The sequence below is a fragment of the Haematobia irritans genome, chromosome 1, assembly GCF_050003625.1.
Source record: "Haematobia irritans isolate KBUSLIRL chromosome 1, ASM5000362v1, whole genome shotgun sequence".
Taxonomy (NCBI): Eukaryota; Metazoa; Arthropoda; class Insecta; order Diptera; family Muscidae; genus Haematobia; species Haematobia irritans.
Window position 1 is genome coordinate 122,919,520 of NC_134397.1, and position 24,641 is coordinate 122,944,160.

General features: G+C 32.9%; 1 protein-coding gene across 6 annotated transcripts in view; it reads right to left on the reverse strand.

Annotated features, from left to right (window-relative positions):
• Positions 1–24,641, reverse strand: part of LOC142221773 (uncharacterized) — a 68,281-nt gene that overhangs the window by 3,152 nt on the left and 40,488 nt on the right. For all 6 annotated transcript variants that reach the window (XM_075291575.1, XM_075291571.1, XM_075291570.1 and 3 more), the window contains 3 exons: positions 3,944–4,213; positions 3,691–3,876; positions 3,478–3,619 (listed from right to left, as the gene is read on the reverse strand). In XM_075291575.1, the coding sequence (XP_075147690.1) occupies positions 3,478–3,619; positions 3,691–3,876; positions 3,944–4,213 (598 nt within the window). The remainder of the gene's footprint in view (positions 1–3,477; positions 3,620–3,690; positions 3,877–3,943; positions 4,214–24,641) is intronic.

The window sequence follows — 24,641 nt, forward strand, 5'->3', positions numbered from 1 at the left end:
CCTTGTGGTTCGAAATCTTGATCTTATTCCAACTTTCTGGTTTTGACAAAATTTTAATATTTAAGCTATTAATGATTTGCGACAGAAGAGCATTTTACTTTAAAAAAAAAATAAAAAAAACTTGTCACAGATGTATTTTTGTGAGGAATTTAAATTTAAATTGGGGATTTTTGGGGACGAAAACATCATAATTTGGGGACAAGAGCCAGAAAAATACTGGCAACACTGCTCTCTGACAACCTCAAAGAGAATTTAGAGGGACACAGTGATTTATCTCTCCGTTGTGAGAGGAAATATTAAAGCTCTCGATCTCACCAAATATCATTCCCAAAAAAAAAAAACAAGTGAGTAAAGCAGAAAGTCGTGCGGAGCTGACTATATCATACCCTAAACCATCCCTACTGAATTAGTAAACATTGTTTGTGGGGTATCAATGGTATAGATTTGGGGAAAAACCGCATTTCCACATTTAAGAACATTAGGGGGTACATGGAAGTTTTATCACAATCTGAACAGAAATGTCTGATATTAGGAGCTATAGTTGATTCTGAACCTACAGAGTTGGTATGCCACTAATATTGAGTCCATTATTAAAATATATGAAATCGCCCAATTAGTATGGGTAATAAAGCCAAATTTCTGAAAATAGGATAAAAGATTTATGTAAGAGCTACATGTAAGTCTAAACACGATCAGCTCATACATGTACATTTTAAATTTGAGCAACATTGGTTAATAAATAAGAGTATTATGGCCAAATTTGGGAAAATCGATCGATGCATATATATGGGAGCTATATCTACATCTGAATCGATTTCGATGATATTTCCCAGATTTGGTTGACACCACAGAAGGTTACCTTGTGCTAAATTAGAGTAAGATCGGGTACTAAATAAGGCTATTATGGTCAGAAATAAATTTGTAAGGGGTAATTTTTTATATCTAAAAATATATCTAAATCTGAACCGATTTAGATTATATTTTGTAGGTTTTGTAGATATTACAGGAGATTACCTTGTGCTAAATTTAAGTAAAATCGGTTTATAAATGAGGCCACTACGGTCAAAAATAAGGTTATAAGGGACAAATTTTTGAAAATTGGGCGCTACATATATGGGAATCTGAACCGATTTGGATGATATTTTGCACATATAGTCAGTACAGTAGAACATTATAGTAAGCCAAATTTGTTTAAGATCGGTTGATAAATAAGGGTTTTTGGCCAAATTTCTGAAAATCGGGTGATAAATATATATGGGAGCTATATCTAATTCTGAACCGATTTCGATGAAATTTGGCACACTTAAAGGGTGGTCTATTGTTTTACTTTGTGGCAAATTTGTCGCCGATCGGTTAGTAAATGAACGCAATCTGAACCCATTTATCGAAATCGGGCGATACATATAGAGTGAAACCTCTCAAACGTGGACACTCTGAAAACTGAACACCTGCCAAACATGGACAGTTGTCTGGGGACGTTTGCTATATTAACATATTAAAATTAACCTCTCATACCTGGACACCTCTCAAAGGTGGACAAAATTTAGGCGACCATGGGTGTCTACCCTTCAGAGGTTTCACTGTATATGGGAGCTATATCTAAATTTGATCCGATTTTTTCCAAATTCAATAGAGTTCGTCCTCGTACCAAAACAACGCCACATATCACATTTTATCAAAATCGGTTAATAATTGCGACAGGAATCCTGCGAACAACAAATACATGGACGGATGGACGGACACCAAGCGCTAGATTGACTCAGGAGGTGATGCTGAGTCGATCGGTATATATTTTATTGGGTCTAAAGTCATTATTTCTGGTAGGCAAATTTTTTGGCAGATCAAAGTTATTATACCCTGACCACTATGTGGTTTAGGGTATAACAAGGACAAAACAATGTCAGAGTTTCAGGGCCCAGCGTTTTATAATTATTTTCTTCTGCACAAGGAACACATTTTATATTTAATTCAATTTTTGGGCGAGATGAATCTTTTAAGTTGCTGTAATCAACACAAATTCTAAGTACGTATAACCTCAAAAATGACAAGCTTTACGATAGAGCTGTCAGTTGGCAAATTGCAACACTAGGGTTACCAAACACCCAAAGCAAAAATAACCCTCATATGTATCTATACTTTATGGGGTCTGAATCAAACATTATACTCCAATAGTTTAGGGTATACGAGGGCAGCTCGAAAACTTCTTAGCCTAGCACAAAAAGCGCGGTATAAACAGAAAAAAGTTAAGTGTTTTGGAAACTTCCATCTCTGTAATGAACACATGTTAAATTTTGTTTCGATCTGGCAACTCTTTCATATAGAAACAGGTGTTCAAAAAAGACGCATCATTAAATATTTACATAAAAAGGTTTATCTGGACAAGAAATTTATAATGATATGGTGAATGTGTTAGGTGAAAGTGCTCCTTCATATGCAACAGTAAAAAAATTGGGTTGCTGAATTTAAACGTGGTCGTACAAGCATTGAATATGAACCACGTAGACCAAAAACAGCAACAACAACAGAAATTGTAGCCAAAGTGGTATTAAATGATCGACGAATTAAACTGCGTGAAATTGCTAAAATCATGGGCACCTCAAATGATCGAGCCCTTTTAATTTTGCATGAAGAATTACAGATGAAAAAGCTTTCTGCAAGATGAGTGCCGCATTTGTTGACAGTCGATCAAAAACGCATAGGAATGAACATTTCTCAAGCTTGTTTGGATCGTTTTAAGCGAAATAACAAATAACGTTTCATAACTGTTGATGAGACCACTATACTCCAGAGACAAAAGAACAATCCAAACAATGGACTTAAGCTGGAGGAAGTGCCCCAAAGAAGACAAAAACAATTCAATCGGCTGGTAAGGTTATGGCAACGGTTTTTTGGGACTTCAAAGGTATTTTATTGATTGACTATCTGGAAAAGGGTAAAATAATAAATTCAGAGTACTATTGCAACCTTTCGGATCAATTAAATGTACAAATTCGAGAAAAACGTCCTTGCTTACAACACAAAAAAATAATTTTTCATCAAGACAACGCACCAGCGCACAAGAGTGTTTTAACAATGGCTAAAATCAACGAATTAAAGTACGAGTTGCTTGACCACCCACCTTATTCTCCTGATTTAGCCCCCAGTGACATTTACTTGTGCCCAAATCAAAAAAATCCTTGCTGGCAAAGCGTTTTACCTCAAATGAAGATGCAATTACAGTTGTCAACCACTATTTTGAAGACCTAGAGGAAAACTATTTTAATCAAGGGATAGAATTGCTAGAAAAGCGTTGGACTAAGTGTATTGAAGTTTCAGGAGATTATATTAAAAAATAAAAATATTTTGGAAAAACTAACTATTCTCTTTCATTGATAGGCTAAGAAGTTTCCGAACCGCCCTCGTACTATACAAATGAAAAACTAGAGCTTTACTTTTTTTCATTACATATCGGTAATGTTTTTAACGATATCTACTTACCATTGTTTTTTGACGCCCGACTGATATATGAAACACATGGCAGTCCATATAATGGCAACAATTTCCGATAGAAATGGAAATCCATAAATATATTGCACGGCAAGATTTTGATTCCAACGAGTCTGATGGATATCAATTGTCACTGAACATTTGAAAAAACAAATAATAATAAGACAAATTCCCACAAATCCTCACAGCTTTTATCAAACTTACTATGTGCTAAATATTTGCGATCCTTCTCTATATAAAATGTATCTTTTGGCACTTTAGTCGATAGCTCATGACCCTCATCATCCGCGTCATCCTCATCTGTTTGGATAGAGGGTGTGTCAGGTACTTTTGAATTTCTAGTTTGAAATACATGGGAAATTTTTCGAACTACAGGTTTTTTGGTGGCAACTGAAACAAAACGAAATGGATTTTTAAAGTCTAATCGCATAAACATTTTAAGATTTTCAACACTCACATTTATCTGCGTCATTGTTTAGGGGCATTATTAAGGCATCTGGTTTAATATCATCTAAGGCAGCTTCGGTATATGTCTCATTGATGATTCTTCCCAAATCATGATAGAATAGATCCTTTTCGCTATTGTCCATTTGGGTGAAATCCCTTTCACGAAATGCTAATTTGGCACCTATGAAACCATTGTAGAAATCGCCCGATAATATATGAATCGATATACTCCAGACTATGGAGATTCCCGCCACCAATATCATAAGACATATTACAAAATCTGTAAGAAAAATGGAATAAACCAGAAAGATATTGTTGTTAGTATTGAGTAAAATTGAGCTTATGAAACATTTAATTCCTGTAAAATTTGTTTAGTTTTTTCGTTCATAACCTTCATTGCATTTATAGCATATGGAAACATCGCTTTGGACTTCACCAATGTTTTTTTTCTTAATTAAGGATAATATGCCCTTTTTTCAGCGACATTCGACTTTAATAGATTTGACGCAAAGATTTTTTACTTGGCTAAAAGTTGATAAACTGTTCGCTAAGGGACTTTTTGTTCCTAAAGATAGATAAATTTTTCTGATTCAATCACGAAATCAATTTATCCAATTAATTGTTTAATTTAAATGTCTTCTATCACGAAAATTATATTATCAATCACAATGTTAATTGGACATTAAAAAAACCTTGATTCAGGTTAGGTTAGGTTAAAGTGGCAGCCCGATTAAGATTCAGGCTCACTTAGACTATTCAGTCCATTGTGATACAACATTAACTAAAAGTACCTATTACATATGGGCACTTCTAGTTTTAACCGCTGAACCTTCTTGATTATTTTTCTTTGTTGAACCAACCAGATTGTTCCAAAAACATTAGCAGACTGCTTAAGTTAACGTTTTCCAGATCCGCCAGTAATCTGAAGCTATATGCTTCTAAAAGTTGCTTGCGCTTTACACAAAATGCAGGACACTCACACAAGAGGTGTTTAATTGATTCTTTTTCCTCCGCATCATGACAGCTCATACAATAGTCAATAGTTTTTGCAAAATCGCCTATCTGGCAGTGACCCGTTATAGCAGATATCAGGAGTGATATTGACGTCTCGAGCACATTAGCATATCTAGTGTGCGGTTTAAGTTGAAATGGGGCCATATTTGCTTGGTGTCGTTACAACCCTTGCAATTCTCCCATCGAACATTTGCCATCATAACAGCCTTCTCACGCATCATGAGCTTGCAGGTAGCTAGGGGCATACCAACAAATTCTAGTTCCCCTGGAATATGTAAGGTAGTCCCTAGCCTTGCCAACTCATCCGCTTCGCAGTTCCCCGGTATGTTCCTATAGCCAGGCACCCATATTAGGTGAATATTGTACTGCTCAGCCATCTCATTGAGAGATTTGCGGCAGTCGATGGCCGTTTTCGAGTTGAGGAACACAGAGTCCAAGGATTTTATTGCAGGTTGACTGTCTGAGTATATATTAATGCCCACATTTTATGGAACATTACTTCTCAGCCAATTCGCCACCTCTCTTATTGCTAATATTTCAGCCTGAAAAACACTACAGTGATCAGGTAATCTTTTCGCTATTCGAATTTCCAGATCTTTAGAATATACTCCGAAACCCACTTGTCCATCCAATTTGGAGTCATCAGTATAGAAATCTATATATCTTTTATTCTCCGGGGTCTGTGTACACCACGCCTCACTGTTGGGGATTAGAGTCTCAAAGTTTTTGTCGAAAAGTGAACTCGCCAAAGTGTAATCCACTACGTTAGGCACATCTGGCATTATTTTGAGGACCTTGATTAAAACTGTATTGATTTTATTAGCAAATTTCAATTAAATTTTGATGTTGACTGCAAAACTCAATTAATTTTTTCATTAAAAACGTAACTATTTTCAATTACTTTCTTAACTGACTTAGTTTTTTTAGTTTGAGTAAAAAAATCGATTTTTGCTTGATTTGATTTTTAGTTAACAATTAAAAACGGTTCCATCACTTTTTATACCCTAAACCGCATAGTGGTCAGGGTATAATAACTTTGATCTGCCAAAAAATGTGCCTACCAGAAATATTATTAGACCCCATAAAATATATACCATCGACTCGAAATCACCTCCTGAGTCGATCTAACGCTTGGTGTCCGTCCGTCCCTCTGCCCGTCTGTCCATGTATTTGTTGTTCGCAGGATTCCGGTCGCAATTATTAAACGATTTTGATGAAATTTGGTACAGGGTGGTTTTTGAGTACAAGAACGAACGCTATTGAATTTGGAAGAAATCGGATCAAATTTAGATATAGCTCCCATATATATGTATCGCTCGATTTCGACAAATGGGGTTACGTTATGCTTTTTCACTAACTGATTATCGTCAAATTTGGCACAAAGTAATATTTTTCATCACCCTTCAAGTATGCAAAATTTCATCGAAATCGGTTCAGATTTAGATATAGCTCCCATATATATGTATCGCCCGATTTTCCCAACTTTGGCCACAAAACCCTTATTTATTACACGATCTTACTCAAATTTAGCAAAAGGTAACCTTCTGTGGTATCAACCAAACCTGCCAAATATCATCGAAATCGGTTCAGATTTAGATATAGCTCCCATATATATGTATCGCCCGATTTTCACAAATCTGGCCATAAAACTATTATTTATCACCCGATCTTACTAAAATTTAGCAAAAGGTAACCTTCCGTAGTATCAACCAAACCTGCGAAATATCATCTAAATCGGTTCTATAGGTTGTTGTTAATAATGTAGGTCGGATGGTATTGCAAGTGGACCATATCGGAACCACAGTTAGATATAGCCCCCATGTAAACTCAGGGCCAGATAGGACTTTCGGATCCTCTGGAAGGAGCTAATTTCTTCCGATCTGGTATGAAATATGGTACATGATGTAAGTATATGCTCTCTAACAACCGTGCAAAAATTAGTGCACGGATTTGGTTTCCTGAGCTTCGTGAAGGAACAAATTTCGTCCGATGCGGTTGCAATTCGATACGTGTCAGTCAGTGTATGCTCTTTAATAATCATTCAAAGAAATTGGTCTATATTAGTAAAAAAAACAAGTAAAGAAAGTCTAAAGTCGACGTCCATTGTCCCTTACTGTGAAGCAAATCATGGCAAAACTCTCGCTTTTGGGGCCATATAAGTCCAAATCGGACGAAAGATATATATGGGAGCTATATATAAATCTGATTTAGCTGATATTTGGCAGTTTTGACGGGACTGACAAAACATTCAGATGTACAAAATTTGAAGAACGTCGGTTCATAAATACGTGAATTATGATCAAATCGGTGATAAGTATATATGGCAGCTATATCTAAATCTGAACCGATTTTTTCAATAGCGAGTGTCTTTGTCCCAAAAAACGACCCTATGCCAAATTTGGGGACGATCGAACTTAAACTGCGACCTTATTTGCTTGTAGTTAAATTTTATTATTTCTATCGAAATTTTCCACTGCTTAATGAAATCTTACTTTTTTTAAGTATGTCTCAAAAATTTTATGAACTAAACGTACGTATAAAGTTCAATGACCGTACACATAAGTTCAATATGAACTAAAACAAATGAAAATTTTCGTACGATTCCCAAAAATAGTTAGAATAAACTACTGTATGGTTAAAATGGTCATGATTTGGCGCCAATGATTTTCTTCTTTACTTTTAGTTAATTTTTTCTTCTATGAGATGATGTAATTTCGTGAACTGCAGTTAAAAAGTACAACAGGGCATTAAAATTTCCTGGTTTTAACAACGCTTTGTGGAAATCTCAAAATGTTGAGTAAAATTTAGTTCAATTTTCGTGCGTGGTAGTTCATTCTTCCTATAAAACAGTTCAATTTTTTTCGGTGTATGCTAAGCAAAATTCGCATTCATATTTTAAGGTCAAGAAATCACTCTGGACAAATATTTGACAGAAAGCAAAAGAGAATTCGTCGCCACATTTCTAGCTCAATTTGGGTATATGATATCACGATAGGAGTACTTTTACAAAACAGTATCCAAATATTTCGAAATTGGTCCTGGAAAAAAGTTTGACACTCATTTTGGTCAAATATTTGCCTAATGTGACCATACCAGAAGTTCTTTATTTTGGGGACAAATTATTTCAATGTTAGTAAATGTCTACTATTGAAAGTTCGCCTTTCACTTTTGACCCTCTATTTTTATTAATGTAAATAAAATCTTCATGGTTGGCTAAAGTAAACAAACACTGCTTAGAAAGTTGGCCAGTTTATAAAATTTCCTTTCGCTCTTTTCAAATTGATTTGCCTTTACAAAAATTGACCATGATATCATCTGCCTTTGTACAAACCTTCCCCGCCAGAATATTGAGCAAAGAACCATATTTGTTCTTTGGTTTCATTAATGAAAACAAAAAAAAAAGAGGCATCAGCACCCCTTCAGTAATGGAAGAAACTAATAGACAATCGATAGACAGCACCTACAATTTAGTAGGATGGCAGGCGACAGCCAAGAAAAATATCAAAGCACATTCAATATCCAATATTTTCTTATTGGAAAACAAATTTTTTATTCAATCGTTAATGAGTTTCGGAAAACATAATGGAATCAATTTCAAATATATGAAGGTCTTTTCTTATAGAAAATTTTCAATTTAGAATGAAAAAATTAAATCTTAATTTGATTAAGACATTGAAAAATCCAAATAATACAAATTTTTGCGAAGAACTACCAAATGAAAGAAATACTTTATTTTTGGCTATATTTAATCCGAAAATATTTAATGACCCAAAAAGAGCTTCCAAAGAGTAATTTGTATCCCCACATTGTGATCTGGAAGTAGTGCAAATTTGGATCAACTTCAATGAGATCTTCAAAATAGGTTTTAGGCTATATTTAAAGCTTATTTTAAATCTAAAGATTCAATATATCAGTTAATTTAAAGACAATTTCTTTAAATCAAAAATGGTTTTCTTTACTTTAAGGAAAATTTGATTTAGTTCATGTCTTTGAACTAACTTCAATTCCTACTTTAATTTTTATATTTCAATAAAATTTAGGACACAAACGACGATTTCGATTAACATTTTATCTCCTAACACCGTCTTGCATATTGTAAGTAAGTCCATACGTGGTATATATTAACTTAAAAAATACCGATCAGTTTGACAAAATTTTCTATAGAAATAAAATTTTAAATAAATTTTTTATAGAAATAAAATTTTTACAAAATTTTCTATAGAAATAAAATTTTTACAAAATTTTCTATAGAAATAAAATTTTGACAAAATTTTCTATAGAAATGTTGACAAAATTGTCTATAGGAATAAAATTTTGACAAAATTTTCTATAGAAATAAAATTTTGGTAGATTATTTTTGGCTTGAGTGGCAACCATGATTATGAACCGATATGGATCAATTTTTGTGTGATTGGGGATCGGCTATATATAACAATAGACCGATGTGGACCAATTTTTGCATGGTTTTAGAGACCATATACTAACATCATGTTCCAAATTCGGATCGGATGAATTTTGCTCCTCCAAGAGGCTCCGGAGGTCAAATCTGGAGAACGGTTTATATGGGGGCTATATATAATTATAGACCGATATGGACCAATTCTGTCATGGTTGTTAGAGACCATATACTAACTCCATGTTCCAAATTTCAACCGGATCGGATGAAATTTGCTGCTCTTAGAGGCTCCGCAAGCCAAATCTGGGGATCGCTTTCTATGGGGGCTATATATAATTATGAACCGATGTGGACCACTTTTTGCATAGTTGTTAGAGACTATATACCAACATCACGTACCAAATTTCAGCCGGATCGGATGAAATTTGCTTCTCTTTGAGGATCCGCAAGCCAAATCTGGGATCGGTTTATATGGGGGCTATATATAATTATGGACCGATGTGGACCAATTTTTGCATGGTTGTTAGAGACCATATACCAACACTACGTACCAAATTTCAGCCGGATCGGATGAAATATGCTTCTCTTAGAGGGTCCGCAAGCCAAATCTGGGGGACCGTTTATATGGGGGCTATACGTAAAAGTGGACCGATATGGCCCATTTGCAATAGCATCCGACCTACATCAATAACAACTACTTGTGCCAAGTTTCAAGTCGATAGTTTGTTTCGTTCGGAAGTTAGCGTGATTTCAAAAGACGGACATGCTTATGTTAGATCGACTCAGAATTTCACCACGACCCAGAATATATATACTTTATGGGGTCTTTGAGCAATATTTCGATGTGTTACAAACGGAATGACAAAGTTAATATACCCCCATCCTATGGTGGGGGGTATAAAAAGCCGATTAAATACGTATCTAATTCAATTTGACAAAATTTCCTATAGTAATAACATTTTGACAAAATTTTCTATAGTAATAAAATTTTGACAAAATGTTCTATACACAGAAAAAAAAGTGTCTCGTAAATTTAAGAAGATTTTTACAATAATTTATTACAAGAATTTTCCAGAATTTTAGTTCATTTTTCGTATCTTCAACGAAAATTAACTACACGAAAGGAAATTTTACAAATTCTAAGTAGCAATCGTTTAGTTCATGGCCTACAAAATACGATGGAAATTTCCTCAAAAAATTTCTTAACTGGTAGTTAAAAATTCGTTTGTCATGCTATAAAACTACTTGTGAAATGTAAAGTATTTTCTAAATAATAAGTGCAATTTACTACAAGATTTTTTTGTATGAGAAAATATTTTTTTACGAAAAATGAACTTGAAAGTGGATAGCAATTTCTTACTGACAATTCCTATAGTTAATAATTGTTGGTAAAAAATTACCCAATGAAATATTTTTAGTTCACATGTAATTAAATTTATAGACATTTTCGTCAAAAAAGGTAGATAACATTTCATGAAAATTTTGCAAATTTTAAGTTAAACGTTTCATCGTTCATAAACTGGTGTGCCTTTACGAATATTATTCTCAGAGTAAATTGTCAGCAGATGCGATGAACTAATGCATGGTACAGAGATCTTTATTGGCATAGTGGAATGTGATTAATGTAAAGATGATGTTACTTGAGTTTTGTTGTGTATACATGAGCGTGGGGTTGTTTTTATTTTGGTTCATTTAGTGGTTTGTGTGTGTGTTTGTTATTCTTGGATGGTTTATTGGCTGGATGAGGTGTTGTTTTCAATAAAGGCACATGTGTTTTTGTTGTTGTAGGAATGTTTTGGCTTTGCTTGGTTTTGTTTGGCATGCTTCAGTTGTATAGTTGGCGTTGGCGTGGGTTGTTGCATCTTTTAATATGCAACAAGGGAATATCAAGGCATGAAATATTTTGGAATTTTGAGACATATATTGGTGTTTGTTTATTAAACCTTTTAAATGAAAGTTTTTAATATTTTATCGGTAGTTTCGAGAAAAGTTATTAAGAATATTTAGGAAAATATGTTGAAATTGAAAGTGTATTGAAATTTTTATTATTCAATGTAAAAAAATAATATTCAATTTCAGATGAATTTGGAAAATTTTTGTTATATCTTAGCGTATAGTTTAGCCATAAATTGGTAAGTATTGTTTTTTTAATATGGCTCTCTTTTAAAAATAATATTTTTTATGTATATAATAATATATATTATATAAATATATATAATATATTTGTTAATTATTTTTTTTTTGGAAACCAGTTTAATGTTTTTCTTTGTTGTAAAAGCAATATTTAATTTCAGAGCAACTCCAGATGGGTTCGAAAATAGAGAATTGGTAAGTTTTCTTTTAAAATTTGGCTTTCTTTCAACTAGAATATTTACGTTTTGATGACCTTTTTATCATCAAAATTATATAAAAATTATATATATTTTTAATACCTTATTTTAGTATTTCTTTAATCAATTTTTTTGGAAACTAATGTAATATTTTAATGTAAAAAAACAAATATTTAATGTCAGAATAACCCCTTAAAAATTTGAAAAAAATGTTAGTACTCCTTTGCTTGTAATTTAATAGTGAAGTTCTTTAACTTTCTTTTAACCAGAATATTTGGTTTTTTATGCAAAATATTATTTTTTTCATTAGATTTTTTGGAAACCTATTTAATAATTTTATTTAATGTAAAAAATAAATATTTAATTTCAGAATAGCCCAAATAAATTTGGACAACTTTTTATATTTCCCCTCAGCGTATAATTTAATAGAGAATTGGTAAGTTTTATATTAAAACTCTGGCTTTCTTTCAACTAGAATATTTATTTTATTATATCCTTCACATCGATAACAACACAGTTTTATGAGTTTATATAGAATACTTCATTATTTCTCTAATTGTTTCAGGTACCAATTTTATGAGATACGTTTTCCAAAGAAAAGTTGAATTCCTTACATCATTCGATAAAATGCCCCCAAATATGGTAAGTAACAAGCTAAAATGAAGAATTAAAATTATATTTCATTACATTACATTTTCATTATTGTTTCCATTTTTTCCAGCAAGATATGTGAAAAAATTACCTACGATGAATAAAAAAGGATAAGTCAAAATGTCCAAACAGCGGGTTCAAATGAACTACTCTCTGTTCCACGTGGTCATAATTTTTATTCACAAAAAACATTGTATTAAGAACTTTCATAATAAGTTTTTATAATAAAGTACTTTTGCTTAAAGAAAGTTTAATTTTAATGTATGGAAATTTTCATAATAGTAAAACGGTTTGTTGTTCCTTTAATTATTTAATTTCTCTGTACTGTGGAATGATTGATTTAAAAATAGTTTAATCGTCGACATTTTAAAGAGACTATTAACCAATTTTTATTATCGGGTTTCCCACAAAATAAGCAAGTAAAACAATATAATACTGACTTTTTAACTTGGTAAGGGTATATAAATCTTATGGTGTTGTAAAAATGAACTAAACTACAATGTTATAGATGAACTAAAATTTAAGAGAATTATAAACTAGACAAGTTGAAAAAAATCTTAAGGGCTAAATCATGGTCAATATTACTACAGTTTAGTTCATTTTGCAATGGAAAAGGGTTCACTGTTTTTTCAGTGTAGAAATAATTTTTTGTTTTGGCATGGTTGTTAGCGCCCATATACTAGCGCTATGTACCAAATTTCACCACGTACCACATTTTAACCGGATCGGATGAATTTTCCTCCTCCAACAGCTCCGGAGGTCAAATCTGGGAATCGGTTTAAATAGGGGGTTATATATAATTAAGACCGGTATGGACCAATTTTTGCATGGTTGTTGAAGACCATATACTAACACCACGTACCAACTGTCAACTGGATCGGGTGAACTTTGCTCTTCCAAAGGGGCCCGGAGGTCAAATCTGGGGATCGGTTTATATGGGGGCTACATATAATTATGGACCGATATGGACCAATTCCTCCATGGTTGTTAGAGACCATATACTAACACCACGTATCAAATTTCAACCGAATCGGATGAATTTTGCTCATCCATGAGGCTCCGGAGGTCAGAATTTCTCAGAATTCCACCACGATCCAGAATATATATACTTTATGGGGTCTTAGAGCAATATTTTCATGTGTTACAAACGGAATGACAATGTTAATATACCCCCATCCTATTGTGGAGGGTATAAAAAACTTAATATCAGAGAACTGTGTCTTCTATGCTAAGCAAAAAACGCATTCGTATTTTTTCTATGTAATATGAAAGATTGCAGAACCTTAATTTTAGGACAACGACATTATTAAGGGTACATTTCGTTAAAATAAAAAAATATTAAACGAAAGTTCACAATATATATTTTTTCAATAAATTTAGGACACATATCTCAGAAATTTCGGTTACAGTCGTATGTCTTTGAAGTAAGAAAAACATTTCTTAAAACTGACGAAATCATTTTTGATCTAAGGAAAAATCATTTTAAATGCACAGAAATATTGGATATTTGGATTAAAGATAATAAAGGTTCAAATATAGCCTTCATCTTTATCTTGGAAGCAATACAGGGAGGAAAAGGACTAAATCTCTTGATCCAAATAAACTTTTTTTGGAGTGTATCTTCGCTGAGCATTTATAAGCTTAAAAGGTACGAGTTCTAACACCATGCATCAACATCTCATTAAAACGGAAAGCAACAAGAATTAATCATTTACTATAGTTAACTAGATAATCGCAAAAATACATAAAACTTACAGCCATCGTCTATTTCTTCACCTACAAGTGAATATTGACAACACAAAAAATGTGATGATTTCTTTGTTTTCTAAATTTTATATACTTTTAATGCAGAGACATTTATAAAAACGAAATATATTAAACATTATTTGAATACAATGTTGTAAAAGAGAGTAATAACTCTAAATTTTTAGCGTATGGTATATCCCAGCAAAAATATTAAATTTTTTTACAAAAATGTTTTGTAAACGCTTCCATGCATTTTTTTCACTGCCTATGAAGTTTTTTTGGGATAAATCACAGTTAATACACTATTGGACTTTTTAATGTGGAAATTTAAATGTTGGAAAATGAAATGTCGCAAATGTAACAGATAGTGTATAAAAAGTAAAAAACATGAAAATTAAATTTTAAATGTTACCCCGGCATTCATTATGGTGCCGTAGAATTTTATCTCCAAGATTACGAGTAGTTCATAACGTTTTTAAAACATACTTGCACTAAAAAAAATATTGTCGTGAGGTCAAAGATTTCATGTCTTTAAAATACGAATACAAATTTTGCTTAGCATAGAAGACGCATTTCTCTAAAATAAAGTTATTTTCCTTGTCCAAAAGTCGATAAACTTTTCAATGAAGTCGTATTGTCCTTATAATTAAGTGATTTGACTTAAAATTGGGTATCTTAACATGAAAGAAAAAATTTATAGGCTAAGGTCAACTTGACTTTGATAATTCAGAAAAATTCTTTAAATTTAATGAAATTGTCTTTAAATTTGTTGTCTTTTTGCATCTTGACTACAAAGCCAAAAATCGTTCAAATATAGGACATGTTTTTCAAAACTTTATTTTCAAGATGCTTTTTACTTGATACATAGCATAATTACTACTGGAAGTCGAGTCTTAATTTGGAAAATAAAGTTGCCGTTAACTCGTTTTTAAAGGACTTTGATAGCATATGAAGAAAAAAAGCTGAGAAAGTGAAAAATTAAAATTTGATTCCTAGAAGCAAGTATACAAAACCTAAATTTAAAAGAGAATTGTGTCTTAAAAGTATCCTTACTTGTATTCTCCGCTTCTTTGGCTCGGAATCAATACCAAATTTTTTAAAGTAAAGACAAAATCTTTGGAACCGAGTATGCTTTTTTTTCAGTGTGGAATAAATAAAATTAAACTAAATAAAAATATATATATATATATATTTTTTTTTTTGCAATAAAGGTCGGTATTAAAAAATAAATCTGCAAAACCAGAATAACATTTTTGGCAAATTTTATTATAACTTGGTGGGGAATGGTCCAAAGCAACAATTAAATAAGCTTATTTTCTTTAAGATAAGTTATTGAAGAAAAGTAACCGTGAAAAAATGGATTTTTTATAATGTCAACATAATACTGGCCTTAAAAATAAATTAATTTTATTATGGTTTCTATATAGAATTCAACCCTCTTCATGCAGAAAAAATACCTTCGAAAATAAAGGAAAAATGTTCATCAGATTAGTTTAGCCATTTTATTTCCATTTAATTAAATTTTTGTATAAAATAATAAAAATTACTTGATTCAATAAAAATTTCCTAAACTGAAAGCTATTAGAAATAGTTCATTAACTAGAACATTTTGCTAACACTATTTACAGAAATAATTAGGTTTTAACCACCTTAGAAAAAAAAATAAATTACGATTCGCACCATTACTCAAACATCGACAGAGGTGTGTATTCCCTAAATATGACAAATACTCTGGATATTTTCAAAAAAAAAAAAAAAAAAAAACCTAACAAAAGTTATGATGATCACATGAACCATAAACAAAACAAGGCATTCATAAAATACCAAAAAATAAATAAACACCAACAAAATCAAAATGCTACAAATGGTTTTACTTCTGTCGATCTGTCCGTTTGTTCGTTCATCAATCTATGGTGGAATATTTTTAATGAATAAGACTCTTTTGGGAACGAGAGGTATGACATCACTCTATGATCGCATAATAAAGCTACAGGTACATATTTAGGTTATTAAAAATTTCAATAACAAATAATACATAAAAAAGATTGTCTAATTTTTCATCAAATATGTATCATTTAATATTGACAAATAAGGGATAAAACTGAAAATAATTCAAACATTAAAATTATTCTTTTAACTTACTTTTACAATGTAATTTTTTGCTATAAAGTGTCAATAAACTGGTTGTCACACTACACTGAAAGAAGTACTTATCTAAAAGATTATGCTAAACTTTAGGGCATGCAATTTACACGATAATAAAGACAAATTTATATTTTTATTTTATTTTTATCTTTTTTTTTTTAAGAAAAAATAATTTAATTTCAGCCGGGCCAAATCTTAAATACCCATAAGTGGATCCTAAATGGCACTTAAGCCAATTTAATTAATGGAATTATAATGCCATGAGAAAGTTTCCTTTCTTTTATACAAATGCAGCATATATATACTAAATTTTTGTCTCCCACAAAATAGTTCAGAATTTCTTACAATTTGTAAATTTTACCAATAATGCGTCCATTGGTACAAAACTTCGTATAGTACAAAAGACATTTTTGTAATTTTGAATTCCAGTTTGTAATACAGTTTGGTTAAAAATTTCTAAAATTAATCTAAATCTTCTAAAACTAACCAAAATTTTCCTTCCTGGTGTGTTCACTATTTTTTGATTGTAGAATTCAAATTTCAAGCAAATCAGATAAAAACTTCTAGACGCCCAAGAAAACAAATCGGGCGATCGACCTACATGGGGCCTATATCGCAACCGAGACTCACCGTATTCGGCACACCTATATATAACAGGTTGGCTGATAAGTCCCCGGTCTAACAACGAAAAACACATTTTTTTTGTTAAAATTCAACATAGTTCCCTTCAAGAGCGATACAACGATTATAACGACCTTCCAATTTTTTAATACCATTTTAATAGTACTCCTTCGGTTTTGCCTCAAAATAGGCCTCAGTTTCGGGGATCACCTCTTCATTGCAGCCAAATTTTTTCTCTGCGAGCATCCTGTTGAGGTCAGAGAACAAGAAAAAGTCGCTGGGGGCCAGATCTGGTGATTACGGTGGGTGGGGATGCAATTCGAAGCCCAATTCATGAATTTTTGCCATTGTTCTCAATGACTTGTGGAACGGTGCGTTGTCTTGGTGGAACAACACTTTTTTCTTCTTCATATGGGGCCGTTTTGCCGCGATTTCGACCTTCAAACGCTCCAATAATGCCATATAATAGTCACTGTTGATGGGTTTTCCCGACTCAGCCGACTGTCGATTGGACTCAGGAGAATAGTGATGGAGCCATATTTTATCCACTGTCACATATCGACGGAAAAACTCGGGTGTATTACGAGTTAACAGCTGCAAGCACCGCTCAGAATCATCAACACGTTGTTGTTTTTGGTCAAATGTGAGCTCGCGCGGCACCCATTTTGCACAGAGCTTCAGCATATACAAATATTGATGGACGATATGACAAACACGTTCCTTTGATATCTTTAAGGCCTCTGCTATCTCGATCAACTTCATTTTACGGCCATTCCAAATTATTTTGTGGATTTTTTTATGATTTCGTCGGTAACCACCTCTTTCGGGCGTCCACCTCTTTCACCGTCCTCCGTGCTCATTTCACCACGCTTGAATTTTGCATACCAATCAATTATTGTTGATTTCCCTGGGGCAGTGTCCGGAAACTCATTATCAAGCCAAGTTTTTGCTTCCACCGTATTTTTTCCCTTCAGAAAACAGTATTTTATCAAAACGCGAAATTCCTTTTTTCCATTTTTTTCACAATAACAAAAGTTGCTTCACAAAATACGCTCTATCTCACAAACTAATTGACTCACAGAGGTCAAATTTTGACACGAATCGTTTGAAGGTTGGTACTATATAAAAATAATATGCATTTAATACTAGCGACGCTATCTATGTGTCAGACCGGGGACTTATCAGCCAACCTGTTAGTCCTAAAGTACCTCTAGATTTCCAAGTTCAGGCAAACCTTGAGTTTCTCGAAACCAAAGACTCCAAATAGGGGGTCGGTTTATATGTGGGCAATATCAAAATCTGGACCGATATAACCCATTTTCGAACATGAAAATTCAGGACATCAGGCTGTAGCGTGATTACAGCAGATAGACTTTGTCATATTTTAGCAAAAATCTTGCACAGCAGAGATGAATATAATTGATTGTATTGATGTCAATATTTGCTAATGCTTAGTACTAAGTGTGTAAATATAACCATAGCGATAGGCGGTAGACGAAACATTTTTGCCGCAACGGCAAATACAATAAGCTTGACGGCGAATAATTCCCTTTTTCACGTTTCCTAGCGTTTTTGTTGTCAATACAGCATGCTTTGACAATATTAAACAATGAAGTTGAATAAAAACATACAATGGCTTGTTATTTGTTGAGTTATTTCAAGAAAAAATAATCTACACGTGTCCAGGCAACAGCAATTCCTAGTGGTGAGTTAAAAAAATTGATAAGCGATGGCAACACTATACCAGTTTTCGCCAAGGAGTTAGAAAAAGTTTTAATTGAGCGACACGCCGCTAGCCGTCACGGTATTCCGTCGCGGATTTTGGGCTTCCCATAAGAAATACACGTAAATAAGTGTTCGCCTACCGCCTATCGCTATGGTTATATTTAAACACTAAGTTCGTTTCTGCGAAAAACGAATATCTTTATCTATCTCCGTAAATAGTGTTTGAAATCCAGGGATGTTAACTTATTTATGTGAAATAATATGCCTGCCTATTTTTTGTGCGAAAAATCCAGGGTTGCATAAATATGTGTCTGAAAATACTCAAATCAAAGATTTCGCATTTATTCCGCGCTAACGTTTTTTATATGGAATATAACAGTTTTTCGTGCGAAAACGTGATCTTAGTACTAGTCTTAAACACGGAACGGAGATGCCATTTTGATAAAGCATCAAGTCACATATAAAATTATTTGGATTTTATTTAATTTCACTATTTTTTCTAATTCATTCACAGCCCAATGTATTTTTTCTTACCCCAAGTGTGTCTCAAAAATTTAATGAACTAGACGTGGATATAAAATTCAATGACCGTACAAATAAGTTAAATGTGAACCAAGAAAATTTTCGTACGATTCCAAAAGAAAAACTAGTAAGAATGAACTACTGAACGATCCAAACGGTGCTGATTTAGCGCCCATGGTTTTTTTTCTTTACTTTTAGTTCACTTCGTAATTTCGTACATGGATTGTAGAATACAATTTAGTTCAATTTTCGAAGAAATAAAACTGTACATTGAAAGAAAAATCTTGTAATTTTTGGTATTGACTCCGAGGCAAAGAAGCGGAGAATTCATGTAAGGATACATCTAAAATCCAATTCTCTTTTAAATTTCAGTTTCACGTGCTTGATACTAGGAAGAAAATTTGAATTCATTCGTGTTTTCTGCTTCTTTTTTCTCCATGTGCTATTAAAGTCAGTTAAACCGTATTAACGAAAACATAAATTTCCAAATTCAGAATCAATGTTTCAAGTACAAATCGTCTCTAGAATAAAGTGTTGAAAGACATCCCCAACTTTTGAACTCTTTTTTGCTCTGTAGTCAAGATGCAGAAAGACAACAGATTTAAAGAATTTTTGAAGGATTTTCAAAATTATTAAAGCCACGCAAAGATACCCATTTTGTAAGTCGAATCACATTATAAGGACAAAATGACTTCATTGAAAGGTTTATCGACTTTTGGACAAGGAAAAAATCTTTAAATCAGACACATGTGTACTCTGTGCTAACCAAAAACGCATACATATTTTAATGTCAAGAAATCTTTGGCCTCACTATAATATTTTTTTCAGTGTACCTTGGTGATTCATACAACGATTTCACAAAATATTTTTTAATTCACATACTTATGTCTGGCATTTCCAAATTTCTTTCAACAACGTCTTTTTTTACATATGTGGCAATTGCTAAAATACTATGCAAATTTTATTATCACTAACAAATTTCAAGCGCCAAATTAGTATACACCTTTAATAGACTTCCTTTGATGTAGAACCGCAATGTCATAAACTTGATTTAATATTCCTATTGTTTGACATCATTTGAGTGTAATGGATAAATGCGCAAATTTTAATTGACTAAATTTTCTTATTGGAAATATGCACCATAAATGTGTCTGTGCTCTTTTCAGACCATTTTCTCGAACAAGTCAGGTAATTGATGGACAAAATGACAGCTCATACAGTAACATAATCATTATACTTCTCGCCAATAGTTTTTGCAAACTCGCCTATCAGGCAGCGACCTGTTATAACAGATATCAGGAGTGATATCTGACGTCTTGAGAACACTAGCATATCTAGTGTGCGGTTTAAGTTTAAATGGGGCCATATATGCTTGGTGTCGTTGCAACCCTAGCGATTCTCCCATCGAACACTTGCCATCATAACAGCCTTCTCACGCAGTGAGAGCTTGCAGACATTCTAGTTCCCCTGGAATATGTAAGATAGTTCCTAGCCGTGTAACTCATCCACTGTGCAGTTCCCCGGTATGTTCCTACACTGAAAAAAAAGCATACTCGGTTCCAAAGATTTTGTCTTTACTTTAAAAAATTTGGTATTGATTCCGAGCCAAAGAAGCGGAGAATACAAGTAAGGATACTTTTAAGACACAATTCTCTTTTAAATTTAGGTTTTGTGTACTTGCTTCTAGGAAGCAAATTTTAATTTTTCGCTTTCTCAGCTTTTTTTCTTCATATGCTATCAAAGTCCTTTCACCCAGAAAAAAGTGACCCCTTCTTTAAGTTAAAATGAACTCATTGTGAAGAAAGTTGAACTTCGTATAGCGTCAAAGACATTTTTATTTGTTTGAACGATGTGATTTTCGTAGAAATTAGGAATAATGCATTCCATATATTAGTTAACATTTTCCTATATTTATATACCACTATACTACAGAATGAAAAAATTTAACTAATTTGAATTCATATATGGAATGATTTTATTGAAATTGTTTCATTCATTTCGACAAATCTTACTCATTTGTGGTAAAACTTTTACTTCATAATTAGAACTGCTTACCTTCGTTTTTAAATACAATTTTATTTATTTCTATAAGCAATTTTATCTTCATTTATTAAGAATCAACAGCATCGAATCTCTTTGAAATATTAGTTTATTATTCCAATATTTCCAATTTCCGTGTGATATTATCAACTGTAAAACGCACTTTTTCTTCTTCTTGTACTTTTCACTTTTAATAAGTTGCTGCCTAACGATTTTGTCCTCATTTTACAATTTCAATACCTACAAATATAAAAAATCATAAAACATTTTTGTTGCAAAAGGTTAGCGTCACTGAATATTACCTGATAATTGAAGATTCCAAAATGAAGACAAATGAAAGGGTTGTTATTCTGCTGGTGTTTTCTTTCTTTATACACTATCACGAACATTGATAGATTTATTTAAAAAACGAAAATTTTTCTCACTAATTTAAAATAACAAATATTTTATATATTTTATTTGTTATTTATTATATTATTTTACCATATTATTTTTTAACAATATCTCCGAAACAACGCGATTCCAACTAAAAAAACAACCGACGCGCAAATATATCGATTACACCCACGCGCAAACACATCGATTACGATGACAGGTATCGATTACAGGTAGACAATAGAAATTTAGGAAAATTTCCTATATTCTAACAAGTGTGTTTCCTTAAGTTTTGAAAGGATTGCATACTTCTTAGTACGAATGAACTAAAATATTTTTCTATGCCAAGTGTTGTTCGTATGTATGAAACACTTTCTATTATAAAGGAAGTCGCAATTATCATTTTGTAAGAAATTTGACTAATTTTGAGGAAACTTGGTTTTAGTTCGGTTTTTGTTTATTTTTACGAATGCTTTGTTATCGGTGAATAAAATTTTCTTTTTCAGTAGTAAATTCTTATACCCAGCGAAGAAAATAGTATGAGTAAAATTCCATGCCTTATTCTAGTTAATGAACTATTCCTAACTGCTTACAGTTTAGGATTTTTTTACTGAAACGAGTAAATTTTATTATTTTTCACAAAAATTTACCTTAATGGAAATAAAATGGATAAACTATATTGATGAAAATTTTTTCCTTTAGTTTCGAAGGCACTTTTTTCTGGGTGTTAAAAACGAGTTAACGGCAACTTTATTTTCCAAATTAGGACTCGAATTCCAGTAGAAATTATGCTAAGTTTGAAGTAAAAAACTTCTTTAAAATAAAGTTTTGAAAAACATGTCCTATATTTGAACGATTTTTTGCTTTGTAGTCAAGATGCAAAAAGACAACAAATTTAAAGACAATTTCATTAAATTTAAAGAATTTTTCTGAATTATTAAAGTCAAGTTGACCTTAGCCTGTAAGTTTTTCCTTTCATGTTAAGATACCCATTTTTAAGTCAAATCACTTAATTATAAGGACAATACGACTTCATTGAAAAGTTTATCGACTTTTGGACAAGAAAAATAACTTTATTTTAGAGAAATGCGTCTTCTGTGCTAAGCAAAATTTGTATTCGTATTTTAAAGACATGAAATCTTTGACCTGACGACAATATTTTTTTCAGTGTATGGCCAGGCACCCATATTAGGTGAATATTGTTCTGCTCGGCCATCTGATTGAGAGATTTGCTGCAGTCGATGGCCGATAGGTAGTCAACCTTGGAACACAGAGTCCAAGGTTGACTATCTGAGTATATATTAATGTCAACATTTGTCGGAACATTACTTCTCAGCCAAATTGCCACCTATATTATTGCCAATATTTCAGCCTGAAAACACTACATTGGTTAGATAATCTTTTCGCTATTCGAAGTTCCAGGTCTTTAGAATATACTCCGAATCTCACTTGTCCATCCAATTTGGAGTAATCAGTGCAGAAATCTATATAACGTTTATTCCCCGGGGTCTGTGTGCACTACGCCTCACGGTTGGGAATTAGAGTTTCAAACTTGTTACCGTTTCGCCGGTGTGTAATCCACTACACGGTCGAAAGAGTCTGTTTTTCATATGTTTGGGATTAAAGGTTATATGTTTGGAACTAAAATTTTTTAACACAATATTTTTAAGTGCAAGCATATAATGTTCATAAACTATCATAACATGTTTGGGACATATATGTTAATATGTTAGGTTAGGTTAGGTGGCAGCCCGATGTATCAGGTTCACTTAGACTATTCAGTCCATTGTGATACCACATTGGTGAACTTCTCTCTTATCACTGAGTGCTGCCCGATTCCATGTTAAGCTCAATGACAAGGGACCTCCTTTTTATAGCCGAGTCCGAACGGCGTTTCACATTGCAGTGAAACCACTTAGAGAAGCTTTGAAACCCTTAGAAATGTCACCAGCATTACTGAGGTGGGATAATTCAACGCTGAAAAACTTTTTGGTGTTCGGTCGAAGCAGGAATCGAACCCACGACCTTGTGTATGCAAGGCGGACATGCTAACCATTGCACCACGGTGGATCCCTTAATATGTTAATATGTTAGAACATAAAATATTTGTAAATATAATATGCTTAGATGCAAATTTTGAAATAGCCTATAAACAAATATGTGTTAAGAAAGAGAGATCTAGAGAGTATGCTGCAAGTAAAATAATGGAAGTAACCAATTAGCGCGCCTTAAAAATATATCCACACAAAGAAAATTTCATTAAAATTTTTTACTGCCAGTGTATGCCCTAAGGTAAAACATAATATGTTTGAACAATACAAACAATATTTTGTTTGCACCAATCCTGAAAATATATATGCTTGAAGCAAAATGAGTTTGGGGTATATGTTACAGAAGCGATTTGTTTTGAGTACGTTTGTCTTACTGAATACGCCTGAGATACACAAGCACGCCATACGCTGAATTTTGTCTAAACCCGTCGGCTGCTGAAGTGCCGGCCACCAGACTACAACACCATATAGCACTATAGGCCTAACCACTGCAGTGCACAGCCAATGCACAATTTTCGGTTTCAGTTCCCACTTTTTTCGTATTGCCTTTTTGCACGAGTAGCTTTTTTCGCCCTTTCATCAATATTCAGCTTAAAGTTCAGCTTCCTGTCCAATATAACCAAGGTAGTTTGCACACTCACCAAAGGGAATGTCAGTACCACCTAAGGAGATGGGCTTAACCGTGAAAATTTTGCGTTCTTTGCCGTACAGAACTAGTTCTGTCTATGCAGGACCATTTCTCAGACCGGAGGGCTCTCTTTATAATATCTCTGATTGTGGATCGGAATTTTCCTCTGACTACTAGAGGCACATCATCTGGAGTGCCTCTGTTTACATACCTTTGTATGTTTGCTTATCCTAGTGTGGCTAAAATACGTCCCTTCATTAGAAATCCGTCTAACAGCCTATGTTAAGTATACCTGGATCAACATTCAGAGTTGTCAATCCATTTAATATCGAGCTCGGATGGATGTTATTGAATACCCCTTCGACGTCTAGAAAAGACACAATTGTGCTATCATTGACAGTTAGTGAGCTTTCAATAATGCTGACTAGTTCATTCAATGCGGTCTCAGTCGTTTAGATATTGAA